This window comes from Dromiciops gliroides, chromosome 3 (assembly GCF_019393635.1).
Source record: "Dromiciops gliroides isolate mDroGli1 chromosome 3, mDroGli1.pri, whole genome shotgun sequence".
NCBI classification, from domain to species: Eukaryota; Metazoa; Chordata; class Mammalia; order Microbiotheria; family Microbiotheriidae; genus Dromiciops; species Dromiciops gliroides.
Window position 1 is genome coordinate 245,360,973 of NC_057863.1, and position 16,718 is coordinate 245,377,690.

The 16,718-nt window shown below is 38.4% G+C and overlaps 1 protein-coding gene across 1 annotated transcript in view; it reads left to right on the plus strand.

The window, feature by feature from the left end:
* The window catches only part of OCA2 (OCA2 melanosomal transmembrane protein), a 621,653-nt gene that overhangs the window by 91,094 nt on the left and 513,841 nt on the right, over positions 1–16,718 (plus strand). Inside the window, exons 3-4 of the mRNA XM_043996561.1 lie at positions 12,006–12,194; positions 16,628–16,685. Coding sequence (XP_043852496.1) covers positions 12,006–12,194; positions 16,628–16,685 — 247 coding nt within the window. The remainder of the gene's footprint in view (positions 1–12,005; positions 12,195–16,627; positions 16,686–16,718) is intronic.

The window sequence follows — 16,718 nt, forward strand, 5'->3', positions numbered from 1 at the left end:
CAAATCCAGCCTATAATACTCACTAGCTAGCTATTTGGGCAAGTCAATTCACCTTTGTTGAACTCAGTTTCCTCATCTGTAAAATGGGGATAATAATAACACCTACCCCTTACCCCCATATTGTTGTGAAGATCAAATGAGATAGTCCTTTTAAAGTGCTTAGCACAATGCCTACCATATGTGCCACTTAGCTCCCCCTCACTCATGAGTTCTTAACCTGAAGTCCACATTCCCCCTCGGGTACCACCTGTAACTGAAATTTATAACTCCTTTTTCTTCCTGGGTATTTTAATCATTTTATTAACAGGCAGGCAGGTTAATAAAAGTATGTCTATTGGCCATCTCTCTCAGACCAAAGACCCCTAATGGTGATGGGGTCCTAGTTCATATATCTTTGCAACTCTAGGAGGTCCATCACATAATAGTCAAATATAATTGTCTAATATGATTAAAGGTAGGATATATTAAAATGAAGCCCAGGGATATGTTACTTAGGTCACTCAAATTTTGGTCAAGATGATAAAAGAGAAGAAATGTGGACCCTTCACCCAAAATAGTTTCCACCAAAGTGTGGTTTAATCTTGTCAGTAAAGCCCTTCAGTTATCTAGATAAATAGACCTGTCTACACCTAAGATTTTTTGTAAGCTTCGTTTGGTCTTGATTCAGATGAAATCTTATTTGTAAGAACATGACTTCGGAGTAGGGGGTGAGGGCAGAAATACCACTAGGAAAGAAGGGGAGAACACTGGGCATATTCCAAGATATCAATTATTAATAGTTGAGTCTCAGAATCCTCCATCTGATTCTATTGAGAAATGAAGTTTCCTCAATGAATTACCAACTGGTATTACAAATACTTTATCAAGGGTTCTTAACTATGTGTCTTATGACAAGTAATAATGAGAAGGGGTAAAGGGGCGAAATTGAGTGATGCATTGACAAAACCAAGGGGTGCAGTTCCCTTTAGTAAATAGATCCTATAGATAATGTACACAAAGGGAAAAAGTAACGTAAAATTGTCCATTTAAGTCTCAGAAGTTCATCTCATGTAGTTGTGTGATTTTCAGGACACCATCTGAGACAGCTCTCTACTGAAGGTGTGACTTAAGAGGAGCTAGTTCTTCAACAGCTCACTGTCTTCCTCAGTTAACAAAACAAAACAAAACAACCCCCAAAACCCCAAATCCTACAAAATTGATCTTAGTACAACTTTAAATTACTTTGCCAATAATCAGGTCAGATAATGAAAGTTCACCCAAACCTTATGTCTCTATTATTAGAAAATGAAATTTGCAACCTTTTAGACCAGAGGCTTTTATAATTTTAAGTTATCCAATTGTTATATATGAAACTTAGACACAAACAGAAAATTAGAACACAATTTTTATACATGACATTATTCAATCTCCAACCTGGAGGATGGGATTCAACTAAAGAATCTCAAATCCTTTTCATAAGAAGATGGACTCCCCAAACAAAAATGAATTCATATAAAAGTAGCCAGATTAACTTCAGTTTTAACAAAAGATTCAGAGGTGATATACAAAAATACATTGAGTAAGTAATTGTTCAACAGTGCATATCAAGTAAATTATGTACAATAAAACGTTTTCAGCTTCTAACCATATTCAAATGAATAGCCCCTAACAAAAGTAGATGTCTCTTTAAGGCAAGCTAGACCACGAGCTATGCTTCTTCTAAGATAAATAATGATACTGATGTTTCTTTCCTTAACACAGAACTGAGACAATTGTGATATTAACTAAATAACGAAATCATATCCTGGTTTCACAAATCTTTGTATCAATTGCTTAATTATCCCAATACCATTATGAGAAATCAAAAGACCTTATACAGCTAATAACAGATGTCAAGGCTGCTAATTATTTGGAATATAGCAAGGATCAAAAATCCAGACCAGGGGGGCGGAGCCAAGATGGCGGAGGAGAGGCTGTGACTCCCACAAGCTCCAGATAAACCCGTCCATTCATGCCCAAATAATGCGGTAAAAATCAAAACCCAGAACAGCCTAATACACATAAGAACAGAGTGAGACTGTTTCTCCGCAAAAGAGGGCAACTCTGATCACCTACTGATCAGGCTGAACAGCTCAGCGCGCAGTCCGGACCCAGCCAGGGACAGTGCCTCCAACACGTCAGAGTCTTCAGCACCAGCAGCTTCTGAGGCTCCGATCACGGACTGGTGAGGGGGTTCGGAGGTAGGCCGGGGTGAAGTGGAGGCAGTATCTGCTGGAGTTGGGGCAAAGCGCCCTGGGTCTGAACCAGTGGGCTGAATCGAGTGGTGGTGGCCCAGTGGGGGAGGGGTAAAAGCAGGCCAAGCTTCCGACCATAGAGAATCAGAGTTCAATCAGACTTCTGTTTCGGGGTCAAAGAGAAAGCAGCTGTGATTACTCACAAGCCAGGCAGGCTGAGAAGAAGCCCAATCACCCCCTGGGCCATGCTGTAGCACGAACAGTGTGTCCGGGAAGCAGCGCTACACTTTAAGGAGTAAAAAGCCAAGAAACAGTAAGCCAGGATGAGTAGGCAGAGAAAGCAGAAGACCATCGAAAACTTCTTTGGGGGAAAGGTAGACCACAATACATCCTCAGAAGAAGAAGATAATAATAGGTTCAAAGCTCCAACATCCAAAGCTTCCAAGAAAAATAGGAACTGGTCTCAGGCCATGGAAGCTCTCAAAAGGGACTTTGAAGAGAAAGTAGGAGAGATAGAACGAAGATGTAGAGAAAGAGAAGAAGGAATGGAAAGAGAAATGAGAGCGATGCAGGAGAGTCATGAGAAAAAAGTCAACAGTTTGAAAAGCCAAATGGAAAAGGAGATTAAAAAACTGTCTGCTGAAAATAATTGCCTAAGAATTAGGATTGAACAAATGGAAGCTAGTGAGCTTATGAGAAACCAAGACACAGTAAAGCAAATCCAACTGAATGAAAAAATAGAAGGCAATGTGAAATATCTCCTTGGAAAAACAGCTGACCTAGAAAATAAATCTAGGAGAGATAATTTGAAAATCATTGGACTACCTGAAAACCATGACCAAAACAAGAGTTTAGACACCATCCTCCAAGAGATTGTGAGGGAAAATTTCCCTGATATTCTAGAAGCAGAAGCTAAAATAGAAATTGGAAGAATCCACCGATCACCTCCTGAAAGAGATCCCAAAAGGAAAACCTCCAGGAATATTATAGCCAAATTCCATAACTCCCAGGTCAAGGAGAAAATATTGCAAGCAGCTAGAAAAAAGGAATTTAAATACTGTGGAGCTCCAATAAGGATAAAGCAAGATCTAGCAGCTTCTACATTAAAGGACCGGAGGGCATGGAATATGATATTCCAGAGGGCAAAGGAACTGGGACTACAGCCAAAAATCACGTACCCAGCAAAACTAAGCATCATCTTTCAGAGGCAAACATGGAACTTCAAGGAGAAAGAAGACTTTCAGGCATTTGTTATGAGAAGACCTGAACTGAATAGAAAATTTGACTTTCAAATACAACACCCTGGAGAAGCATAAAAAGATAAACAGGAAAAAGACTTCATGAGGGATATTAAAAGATCAAACTGTTAACATTCCTATATGGGAAGATAATACAGAGGACACAGGTCTGAACTGAATACGAAGGGAAGTTATGTTTTGTTCTTTGTGGGGTGTCTTATGTATGGGGCCGGATTTGGGCTTGGGGCCTCCTGGGTCCAGGGCTGGTGCATTGTCCACTGTGCCACCTAACTAACCCATAATGACATCCTTAAAATAGGGTTGAGGTGTAGGAGAAATAGACTGGGGGAGGGGGAAGGGGAGCAATGGTCTGGGGAGAGGTTGTTCATATGAAGGAAACAAGAAAAAAGCTTATGGAGGGGAGGGGAAGAGGGGGAAGGAATTGGGGAGTGTTTGAACCTTAATATCATCAGAATTGACTCAAAGAAGGACTAACATACATACTCAAGTGGGTATAGTAATATATTTTGCCCTGAGGGAGGGGAGGGAGATAAGGGGGGGGGGAGGGGAAGGAGGGAAGGGCAGATTCTGGGAGAGAGTAGTAAAAAGCAAAATACTTTCAAGGAAGGTGAAGATGTTCTGCATAATGGCACAAGTATGAAATATTGAATTGCTTGATTTCATAGGGAGGGTTGAGGAGAGAGGGAGGAAGAAAATTTGGAACATAGAATTAGCTCAAAGACCTTAAACTCATCAGAGTTGGCTCATGGAGGGAATAACATTCACACCCAGTTGGGAGGAGTAATCTATTTAACCTTACAGGAAAGTATGACGGGAAGAGGATAAGGAAGGAAGGGTGGAAAAAAAGGGAGTGCAGAGTAGGGGAGGGGACAGTCAGAAGTAAAATACTTTTGAGGAGGAATAGTTTAAAAGAAGATGGAAAATAGAGTAAATATCATGGGAAGGGAATAGGATGGAGGGAAATAGTTATGATGACTTTGCTGGGCTAATACGAAGAAAATTCTTTGTCAAGTTTAAGGTACATTATTTAGGGTATGATGAACAGGATACTATTAGAAAAACCTGGAAAGACCTACATGAACTGAAGCAGAGTGAAATGCACTGTATACAAAATAACAGCAATAGTGTAAAATGATCTGCTGGGAAGCATGTGGTTATTTTCAGCAAGGCAATGTTGTTCATCACCTGACATCTGACATGATTATAGGAATTTACCATAAAAGAATAGGCATATAACTATACAGTAAGGGAATAATTTTCCCCCTAACTTGATGACAATTTCAGGCAGACATTATATAGATGTCCAGTTGCATTAAGCCAGTCCCAAATTCAGACAGGTGGGATATTTTTCCATTCCATGTATCATATTGAGGAAATTGAATCATGAGAGTCCTACATCAGCCCTTGCCAAAAATCATTCTCCCCGCCTTTCCCATGACAACTCCACCTGCAAATGAAATATACAACTTCTTTCAATTATTTGAAAAATTATTTTGTCAAGTCCATGTCTTTCACCTGACTGCCAAGTGGTCCATGACACTAGAAAGGATAAAAAATCCTGCCTTAGAGTCAAACCCTTCTCAGGGCATATTCATAGAATTGATATATTTCAAGGTTTCTATGCAGCTTGACATTAACATCTTTTGCAGTTTGCTTCTCCACACCTGCCTTTTACCACCACAATGAAAGTGACATTTTCTTTGCTTAGTGAATTAGTTGAATGTTCTTGCCATTCTGTTGGGCTCTATTTTACCTAGGTTTTCATGATGATTAGTACATGGATAGAAACAGAAAGAAAAAGATTATAGTCACATTGGGCCTGTAGTGAAGAAGAACCAAGTTCAAATTTAGCTTTAGATATTTATTACCTTTGTGACTCTGGGCAAGTCATTTAATCCCTTTAAGCCTCAATTTCCTCAACTGTAAAATGTGGATAATAACAGCACCTATCTTGAGAGGCCATTGTGAGGCTCAAGTGAGATAATATTTATAAAATGCTTAGCACAATTCCTTGCATATAGTAGGTGCTATATGAACACTTATTCCCTTCCTTCTTTTCTCTTTATTTTTGCCAACATTGTGATTACTTGGAATGTTTTTCTCAGAAAGTTTTTTTCTACTTGACCTCCTCTCTCATTCTCTTTTATTTTTAGAAACAATAATGGTTCCTCTCCCTCCAACTCTTAGAATCAATACCTTTTAAACAGTGTTTCAATTTACTCATTAAATTCTTCTCATTTCAGTACTGCAGTTATAACTTTATACCATCTGCTTTGAAAGAGCCTGAATTTACAAAACCAAGCTAACCAAAATATAGCTTTAAAAATAAAAATAATGTTAACAATTTAAGCAAAGCATAACAAAGTTGTAAAAATATCTATAAAATTGATTCATCCTAAGTTTGTAGAAATGAGATTTTTTTTTCTTCAAGTTCAGTTCCGTATCAAAGTGAGGATAGGCTGGTCTGAGATATGCCTGTCTAAGAAATCAGTTATTCAGTGCTTTGCATAAAACAGCTGTTGCTTAAGTGTTTGTTGATTTGAATTGATATGGAGTTCAGTATTTAATAATTAAAGAAAAATGAACAATTGTTGGGGTTAAAGGATTGAATATGTACCACAGTAAATACAAACAAATCAGTTTGGGTAGGTCTGGGGACTGACTCTTTCCCTTGAAGATTGAAAGAGCCATTCATTTTGAAGGGTGGGTTTCTTTCCTCATTTCTTCTGTCAGGATTGTGTTGTTCTTTGCCCCCAGATTCAAATCATGAAGTGTTTTTAGGTGGCATGTTTTCCGTATTAAGTGCTAACTCTTCTCGCTAAATACTGAGCTTGATTATGGTTATGCTCAGTGTTTTGTGGGATAGATCTTGGGCCTGGGAAGAAGGAACAGGGGGATAACCTAAGTACATTGGGGATAGTCAACTATTCCCCTAACCCCTGGTCTCCAGACTGAGCTTTGTTGCCATGATGGTGCAGAAGTTCTTAGTCTGGGGTCCAAGGAGAGCAAAGGCTTCTATGGATAGATTTCAAGGGGTCTGTAAATTTTATTTTCCTTATCCTCTAGCTGAAATTTAACATTTCTTCAATTATTTCCTAAAGCCTTCTTCCTATAAGCTTCACCAGCTCGCCAAAGGGAACCATTGCACAAAAAAGACTTCTGCTATCACAAGAACAAGAGCCTGTTGGAACAAATGGTACCTTTCCTCAGGCCACCATTGTGTTCTAAGAAGGAAGTCCCAGGTCAAAGTTACGGTAGATAGGTTGCTAAACAGTGTTAATTACTTTGGGAAATACCATTTCTGTATCCACTCTTACATATATTAATTAATTCATTCATTTTAGGCCTCAACCTGGATTTTATCAGTGTTTGGAACTCCCTGTGAGAAAACTTCCCCCATTGATGCAGATCTACAACTGTACTGCAATGTATACTCAGAGAGAATTTCCAGGAACACCAAGAGTTTAGGTGACTTGCCCAAGGCCACACAGTCTGTATAAATCAGAGACTGGATTTGAACATATGTCTTCCTGACTCAGAGGCAGTTTTCTGTCTACTTAGACATGCCATTTCCCTGTTACTCTCACCAGAACCACAGAGCAAATACAATTAGGGCCTGCTGCTGGTATGGAACACTATTGCATCCCACTTATAGCTGCTATGTGGTTCAAGCAGCCAGACTTTTTTGTGGGTTGGCTAATTGAGAGACAGACAGACAGACAGACAGAGGGGGAGGGAGGGGGAGAGAGGGAGAGAGAGAGAGGAAGAGAGGGAGGGGCAGACTCAGTTTCCTAGTATACCCATCTACTTGGTATAGATTGACATTTGTTGTCAGATTTTTTTCATCCCATATGACTAGTTGTGACCCCATTTGGGGTTTTCTTGGCAAAGATACTCGAGTGGTTATTTATATGTAGTGCTATTTCCTTCTCCAGCTCATTTTACAGATGAGGAGACTGAGGCAAATGGGTTAAGTGAATTGCCCAGGGTCATACAGCTAGTAAGTGTGTGAGGTCAGGTTTGAACTCAGGTCTTCCTGACTCTAGGTCTTGTGCTCTATTCACTGTGACACCTAGCTATCCTGGTTGGCATTATCTTAGCCAAATTAGCATGGTTGATTATTGTACAAGGTTTTTTTTTTTTTGACAGCTTTATTTTTTCTTGTTTCTTGTTATTTTAATTTTTGTCAAGTTTATTTGCTTCCTGTTTATTTATTTAATATATAAGCTTCTTGTGAACTTAGAGAAGTTCCCCCTCCCTTTTTAAAAAAAGGAATATGCTGGGGCAGCTAGGTTGCACAGTGGATAAAGCACCGGCCCTGGATTCAGGAGGACCTGAGTTCAAATATGGCGTCAGACACTTGACACTTATTAGTTTTGTGATCCTGGGCAAGTCACTTAACCCTCATTGCCCTGCAAAAAAATTAAACAAAGGAATATGTTTAGATAATTTTGAAACAGAGTTAATCTTTTCAGTGTTTTCAAGAGTTTATTAGTGGGGATGGTAGTATGTGCCTGTAACCCCTGTTACCAGGGAGACTGAAGTTGGTGGGTCTCTTGAGTTTATAAGTTCTGAGGTGGAGTAGACTAAGCCAATTATGTGCTTTTCTGCAAGTTCAATGTCAATATGATGAGCAGTCAAAAGTAAGGGACCACCCGATTGCCTAAAAAGGGACAGATCAGACCAGGCTGGAAATTGGGTTAGGTTAAAACTGCTCAGAATGAGAACTTCCTGAATTTCTGACCTGGGTGAGATAGGAAGATCCAATCTTTACAAAAATAGTGGTCTATTATATTTTTATTTCTTTTTATTTGGAAGTATAATTATACCAATAGATTAAGGGAACATTATAGGTATAGTTTTGTGAGAAATAAATCATTTGGACCCCTACTCCATTCCAAACAGTATTAATCAGTTTTATATTTTTACATTTGTTGTTTGTCCTTCATTATCAAAGAGCACCATGACATCAGGGTGATGTCATGACTTGCACTGAATTGGATTTAAGTGAGGGAGGGCTGTGCAAGGTCACCAACTTCACTCTCTCCTCCAGAGCCATCTGGGTCCAGTGGCAAGATAGATATCAGGACGAATGAATATTTTATATAAATCATGTAGGGATAATTAAATAGGTTCTTATAGTGAGCCTCAAACTTTAATGTAATGTTCACTACTTGTTTACCGAGTTATGAGGCTCACTTGCACAATCACAAGATGCTGACAAAGAGATCTCCATCCTGCTTTGCTCAAATTTCATGTCTAAATCCAGCATGGGTGGGATGCCTTACCTCCAGACTATCCTCTCTTGTCCAACTTGAGCAAGTGACCATCTCATGACCATCTAGCCAGGGGAGATACTCCCTGTTTCACCCAACCTGTGACACTGTGGACATACCATTTTTGCTTAAGAATTTCTTTACAAATGATGGATAAAAGTCTTTATACCATGCTCATCAAATCATAGAACACAAAAAACTAGGCAAAATAGTTCACATATCAGACATGAAATCAGGATCCAAAATTATCTTGACAACTTAGAGCACTAGACCAAACGGTATAGATATAAAGGTAAAGTCTTACACACTTCTAAAGATCACCTTTATAATGTACAATGTGAAAAGAGGCATGGCTAGACAGTGGTTTATTCATGGGCAGACTTTAGGGGATGGCAAGCACAATATGATTCAGCAGTGTGAAATGGCAGCCCAAAGCTAAGGCAATCTTAAATTGTATTCATAGACGCGTAGTTTCCAGGTCCAGTGAAATGACACTTGTACTTTGCCCTAATTGGACCACGTCTACAGTACCATCTTTACCTCTAGATCACACACTTTGAGGATAATGAATAACCTGAAGAATATCAAGAAGATGGTAAGCAGGATGGTGAAGAGCCTAAAAAATCATGTCATGTGAGAATTAGTTGATGAAACCAGTGTTGTTGTTTGGCTTTGAGAAGAAAGGACTTAGTGAGGAAATGGCACCTATCTTCAAGAATTCAAAGGAAACGGTAGCTATCTTCAGGTACTCAGAGGACTATCTCTGTAAACGAAGGATTAGCCTCCTTCATCTTGCTTTCAAGGCAAAGAACTAGAAACAATGGGTGAAAGTTTTAAAAAGGAAAATTTAAACATGATTCAAGGAAAAAAAAAAAACCCCAGCATTCAGAGCTATCTTTTTTATTGTATTCTCTTATGGAAATGCTTGCTTTGTTCTGTGAATTGGAAATCAAATAAATTAAAAAAAAAAATTAAAGTGGAATGTGTTGCCTCAGGAAGTAGTAGTGGGCTTCCCTTAAATGGAAGTCTTCAAGATAAGAATAGATGACTTGTCAGATATGCTAAAGGGTGAATGATTTTTTAAGTATGGATCGGACTGGATAGTTTCTTAGGTCCCTTCTAATTTGGAGAGTTTGTGGTTATATATAGTATGGTACAAAGGTTTCATGAGAGGTTCTGAAAGAGTTAATTTTTTCTCATTATTTGTGAGGGAAAACAATCCATTAGTTCAAATTTTGGCTATATTTATGTCTGTTCAGCAGATGGTGGAATGTGGTATTTATTCCTTTCACACCTGAGTATTTCCTAGAAGAACCACATAATTGGTAGAGGAGATTAATGATGATTTTGAAAGTCTGTGCTATGTTTGTATCATTTGTTACCTTGTTACATGTTGGTTTTACACAACATAATTTGCCTCTCTGGGCTGCTTGTGAATGAGTCTTTTTTTTTAAAAAAATTGTATTGCTGTGAATGGTATTAAAGCAAGAGGTATGCATCCGGAAAAAACCAAAATATCCCCATTTAATTGGATCATTAGATGTATCTGGCTCATGTATAATCTCTCATTCTTGCAGATATTTGTTGGTGCAGTGTAAATATTTTGGTCCCAGTAGTATTTCAAGCACCAAAATGAAAAGTCTGTTATCTGGTGCATCCTGGTTTATAATCAAAGTGTATCTGTAGCGAGGGAGTTGTGTTGAAGGACCAAGTATTCATTGAAAGTTATTATTATATGGAAATGCTGGGTTTTATGGGTTTATTTTGCAGTCTGCCACTTTATGGAAGCTATTCATTTTCCCAATTAGTTTCTTTGCTGATTCCCTAGGATTTTCTAAGTAAACCATTATGTGACCAGCAAATAGTTTTTGGATACTTTTAAAAAAAATTTTATTAAAAATAACAAGTTAATAGAAGCACCAATATGTGCATCTGAGTATAGGGAAAATGGTACAGTGTAAAGAACATGAGATTTAGTGTTAGTGGACCTGGGTTAAAATCTTGGCTCTGTTACTTCTTAGGTGACTTCGGCTGAATCACTTTAGCTCTGTAGGCCCCAGTTTTCTCATCTGTAAAATAAGGAGATTGCCCTTGATGACTTCTAAGGTCTTGAGGCAGCTAGGTGATGAACTGAATAGAGCATCCCCTCTGGAGTCAGGAAGACCCGAGTTCAAAATAAGACCTCAGACACTTGTCAGCTGTGTGACTCAGGGCAAGCCAAGTCACTTAATTTCAATTTTCCTCAGTTTCCTCAACTGTAAAATGGTGATAATAAGAGTACCTACTTCGTGAGGATCGAAGAATATACTATTTGTAAAAGCACTTAGCACAGTAACTGGTTCATTGTAGATACTCTATAAGTGAATATTCTTTTCCTTTCCATCTCCTTTCTTTGCTTTTCCCTTCCAAGGTCTCTTCTTGCTTTCAACCTATATACCCTATATGAATTCCTATAACTCATTCTATTGAAGCTTGGTCATATTTCACTTCCTAGCTAGTCAAGCATTGATAATTACATGTTATTTCTCCCTTAGGCCTAGTGTTTGAAGGGAGATGAAGAGCAACAAACTAAATTATACTTCTTCCAATCCCATAAAAGAAGAACCCAGAAGGCGTTCACAGAGGAAAAGAGAGCCATTTATATGAAATTTTATTATATCAATTATATTAAGACCATTGTAGTGGAACTACATTGAGCTTGATTTATACTTGGATTAAAAAAAATGGTGCTGTTTTACACTGAATAGGAGGTCTGTGGCACTGGGGTGGCTTTCACTGTTAAGTATCTCCCAACAGTAGCTCTCTTTTGAGGACAGTTGTAGTTTATAACTAATCACTTGGAGGCTGATGGATACATTAAATGACCCCAGTAAGCTTCATCCAAGCAAGAATCCTAGGGTCAGGCAGCCTGAAACTAGAAAAACAGACAGATACTGAGTCAGAGGATTTACATTCAAATCTTGGTTCTGCTACTTGGTCTGCCTATGTGACCCTTGGCAAATCACTTAACATCTCTAGTCTTTCATTTCTCATCCGTAAAATGTGGATTTTGGAGTAGATGGCCTCCAAAATCCCTTTTAGATTTCATTGTTGGATCTTATGACTTTAGAAGTTTCCATTTTATATGAGTAATGATGTCATTAGGTTGTCTGCAATTCTCTCCAATAACATGACTGGATTCTATGGACATTTACATACATCTTTACTGAAAGAAAAAGACTGTTTTTGTTTCAGATTTTAAAAAAAATGTTTTCCAGGTTACAATGCGTGACTCTTCACCATCCAGATTTCCTCATGAATGATGAATCTTGGGACAGTAGTTCTGCTGAGTGGGAGCAAAGATGTCTGTTAGGAAATGAACTTGTCAGCTTTTCCACATCTGCTTCCTCAGAGAAAAGCGAATTTCTGGACAGTTTTCAGGTCAAATTCAATCTATCAAAACTGAGGTAAGAATACTTCCTTCATATGTCAGTGCTACCATTGGAAATCATTCTAGGTAGATAGATAAAGCATTTATCAAACATTTGCTATATGCCAGGCACTGTGCTAAACACTGGGAAAATGAATACAAATTACCCTCAGGGAGTTTAGATTCTAATAGGGGAAGACAAGACATAGAAGGAAGCTGTAAAAGTCCGGATAGTCAGGAGTGGAGCCAGGAGAATGGTTGGTTTGGGTTCTTATTCAAGTGGAAGCTCCAGGTGGGAACTCTTCAGTAGGAGGAGGGGACCACAGAAGTTGAGGCATCTCCAGGGTCAGAAGGCTGCCCAGGTGGCTGTTGAGAAATCCAGAGATTCATAAGGGGAATTGCATTACTTTCTTACAATTTTTAGTAACCACTCCATTCTTAATACCACATATGAAATATAAATTATTTCCTGATACTCTGTTAGGGACATAGTCTTTAGCTGATTTACTTAAAAAAAAAATTGGTTCTGATCAAATCCTAGGCTTGCTTTACATGTGTGTTCATGGGATCTAATTTGTCCTGAGATAGGGCACTGTTATGTCCCTCTCTTCAACTGCCTAGGAGAAAACAACCTGCCTGTTTCTATTATCCTCAGTCTGACTCTGCTTATCTGGCCATAATGCATTGTCCTCTCAAAATTATGTCTCTTTCCTACAAACTCATGCTCAAAGTGGGATTTGAGCTTTTTTGGGGGGTGGGGTGGGGCAATGAGGATTAAATGACTTGCCCAGGATTACACAGCTAGTAAGTGTCAAGTGTCTGGGGCTAGATTTGAACTCAGGTCCTCCTGAATCCAGGGCTGGTGCTTTATCCACTGCACCACATAGCTGCCCCCAGCAACTTCTAGTCTTACAGCGTTGTTTATGGGCATCGAATGGTTTAGTGATTTACCCAGTATCACAGAGTTAGAATGTGTCAGAGGTGGAACGTGAACCAGGGATTTCCTTATTGAAAGGCTGGCTCCTTATCTAATATAGCAGGAATGATTACTGTGACTAGAGATGAGGGCTGAAGCATACTGTTATAGAACTGTGGGTTTTTTTTTAGAAATTATCTGGAGTAGGGATTCTTAACCCAGGGATCTATGAACTTTTAAAAATATTTTTCAATAACTATTTCAATATGAGTTTCCTTTGTAATCTGTATTTTATGCATTGAAATATTGTTTTGAGAACTGTAGACTTCACTAGATTATCAAAGGGGTCTGGGGCAACTAGATAGCACAGTAGATAGAGCACCAGCCCTGGATTCAGGAGGACCTGAGTTCAAATGTGGCCTCAGACACTTGACACTTACTAGCTATGGACCCTGGAAAAGTCACTTAACCCTCATTGCCTCGCAAAAAAAAAAAAGAGAGAGAGAGAAGAAAAGAAAACAAACCAAAACACCCCCCCCCAAAAAAAAAAACTAAGTAGGGGGCAGCTAGGTAGCACAGTGGATAAAGCACAAGCCCTGGATTCAGGAGGACCTGAGTCTAAATACAGCCTCAGACACTTGACACTAGCTGTGTGACCCTGGGTAAGTCACTTAACCCTCATTGCCCCACAAAAAGGGGTCCATGACATAAAAAGGGTAAAGAACCCCTAATCTTGGCTATGACTATTTCCCTTCACTCCGCCTGTATCTACTGGACAATCCAGATATGTTTGTCCACTTGCAGTTTCTCATCTACTTCCCCCCACTCTGTATTTTGCACTGGCTATCCGCTCTACTTGAAATGCTTTCTTTCCTCACTTCTGTTTCCTGGTTTGTCTGGTTTTCTTCAAGACTCAGCTCAAATCCCACCTTCTGCCTAAGGCCTTTCTTGCATGTAGATTCCACCTCAATGCACTGAAATATAATTTGGCAGTGGGACATTTGACAAGTTATTTCACTATTCTGAGACCTGGTTTTCTTATCTTAAAAAGGAGGGGATTTCTTCAGTTTCCTTTCCCCTCCAACATTCTGTTAGCCCTTTGTTTAGAGATGCTCCTCTGGTTCCTTGTCATAAGGAAGTAAAAGAATTACAGTTATTCAATACTACTTAAAATGAGGACAAAACCTACTTGAGCCTATAGTGTTAAAAACTACATTGTTGTATTTGGCTTGACATGTCTATAAAGTACTACACATGATAAATGAAGCAACTTAACAATTTTTTTTTAGCTTGTCAACTCCGCTGTTGTATATATTTGAGTTATGTAGGAATAAGTAGTACTGAACTTGAAGTGGTTCAATTAATGCCTCATATTTTAAAAAAGAAATGTCATTATGATTCCCATTTAAATAGGAACTGTTGAAACATAATTTTGGAAGTGTGGAATGGTAATTTATCAAATGCTTTAAATCTGAAAGAATGTTGAATAAGGTTTTAACATTTGCAAAGGTTCAGAAGGTCTTGAAAAAATGTTGGATTAAAGCTGATGGTGCTTTATCAAATGGGCAGAATAGTTAAAGAAGTCTGCCTAGTATATAATTTTTTTTGGATGCTTAAAGAAGAATTTGTTAAGCACTTCGGTAACCTCTGGGGATGCAAAGACAAAACAAAAATCCCCGAGTTTACATTTTGGGAAATGACAGTTACAAAGAAAATAAAATACAAAATAGCAACTTATCAATCAATAAATCAATAAACATTAAGTACCTACTATGTCCCGAGCACTGAGTTAAGCACTGGGGAAACAAACTAGTATATTCTTTTATTTTAAATTAAAAAAAAAATTTGTGGGGCAATGAGAGTTAAGTGACTTGCCTTGGGTCACACAGTTAGTAAGTGTTGAGTGTCTGAGTCAGGATTTGAACTCAGATCCTCCTGAATCCAGGGTCAGTACTTTATCCACTGTGCCACCTAGCTTCCCCAAACTAGTATATTCTTAAATTTTTTTTTATTTGGGGAGTGGGTGGGCAATGAGGGTTAAGTGACTTGCCCAGGGTCACACAGCTAGTAAGTGTCAAGTGTATGAGGCTGGATTTGAACTTAGGTACTCCCGACTCCAGGGCCGGTGCTCTATCCACTGTGCCACCTAGCTGCACTAAATTAGTATATTCTTTAAAAAGCCTTCCTAATGTAGGTGGTGATGTCAGTCAGACTGAGGAGTGCTCATTTCTTCCTCAAGAGATTATCTGGCTTTGGACCAGTCAGAATATTTGACTAGTTATTTTAATTAGACCAGCATTTGAAAATACAGTATTTTCCATCATGTTTTGTGAAGTAATTTCACAGTCATATCTTTCAGGAATTGTTGAAAAGAATAAAAAAATAAAATTAAAACCAAGGAGCAAATATACAGTTTTTAGTGTGGAGATTTAGAAAACTCAGGTCTTTAAAATACTTTTTGTTGTCTTCTAATATCCCAAAATGGGCATATAGATGGTTCAATGTCTAGTTAGAGCCCTGGGCTTTGAAATAGGAAGACTCATCTTCCTGAGTTTAAATCTTGCCTCAGACACTTATTAACCTTGTGACCATGGGCAAGTCATTTAACCCTGTTTTCTTCGGTTTCCTCATCTGTAAAATTACCTGGGTAGGCAAATGGCAAACCACTCTAATATCTTTGCCAAGAAAACTCCAAATGATTTCATGAAGAGTCAAACTTGACTTAAATGTCTCAAAAACAATGACAAACAACAAAATCACTCAAAATAAAGTATCATCTAAAACTAAAGGCTGTAAGGAAGGAAAGGAACATTTAATAAGTGCTTATTATACACCAAGCATTGTGTTAAACAGTTTACAAATATTATCTCATTTGATCCTCATAACAATCCTAGGAGCTAGGTGCTATTATTATTCCCACTTTGTGATGAGACCAACAGAAGTTAGGTGATTTTCCTAGTCACATGGGTAATAATTTTCTGAGGCTGGATTTGTACTAAGTTATTGCTGACTAGCCCAGCTCTTAATCTACTGTGCCACCTAGTTACCTGTAAGGATTTGTTCTGCGTTTAAAATTGTTAGTTTTCTCCAAGTAAGTCTTGATCAAATCTCTTGTAAAAAGGCATTAAATTCAGAAATAATTCACTGTTTTTTTTTTTAAGTCATCAACCCAATCTTATTTTGTACACTGTCTGAGCAATTTCTTTAAGATGAAGATCAGACTGACCAAACCAGACAGGACTGGGGATAGACTGTATGTCTTTGTTCAGAGGCTTAATCTAGCTCAGTTTGTAGAGGCCAACAGTTGGCTGCAAAATGATGAATGGTTTTGGCTATAGGAACTCTGGAAGGCCATCTATTAAATTAGAAAGTGATTGCAATCTGTACTGGTGGAGGGATTAGCCAGACCGATGACATTATAGACCCTTTAAGTATTGAAGAAGAAGAAAAAGATTGATGATCCCAGTCATTTACAGTACTCGGTGTTTCAGCAAAACCGCTGTGTGGATTTCCATCTTAATGTGTCTCTAAGAAGTGTGCTTCTTTTATTTCAGAAGCTGCTTAAGATGTCTGAAAGTCACAGTCCTTTTTATCTTTGGAGTGGTGTGTTCTGTAAGTATTGGGATTTGGAAATTTTGACTTAGA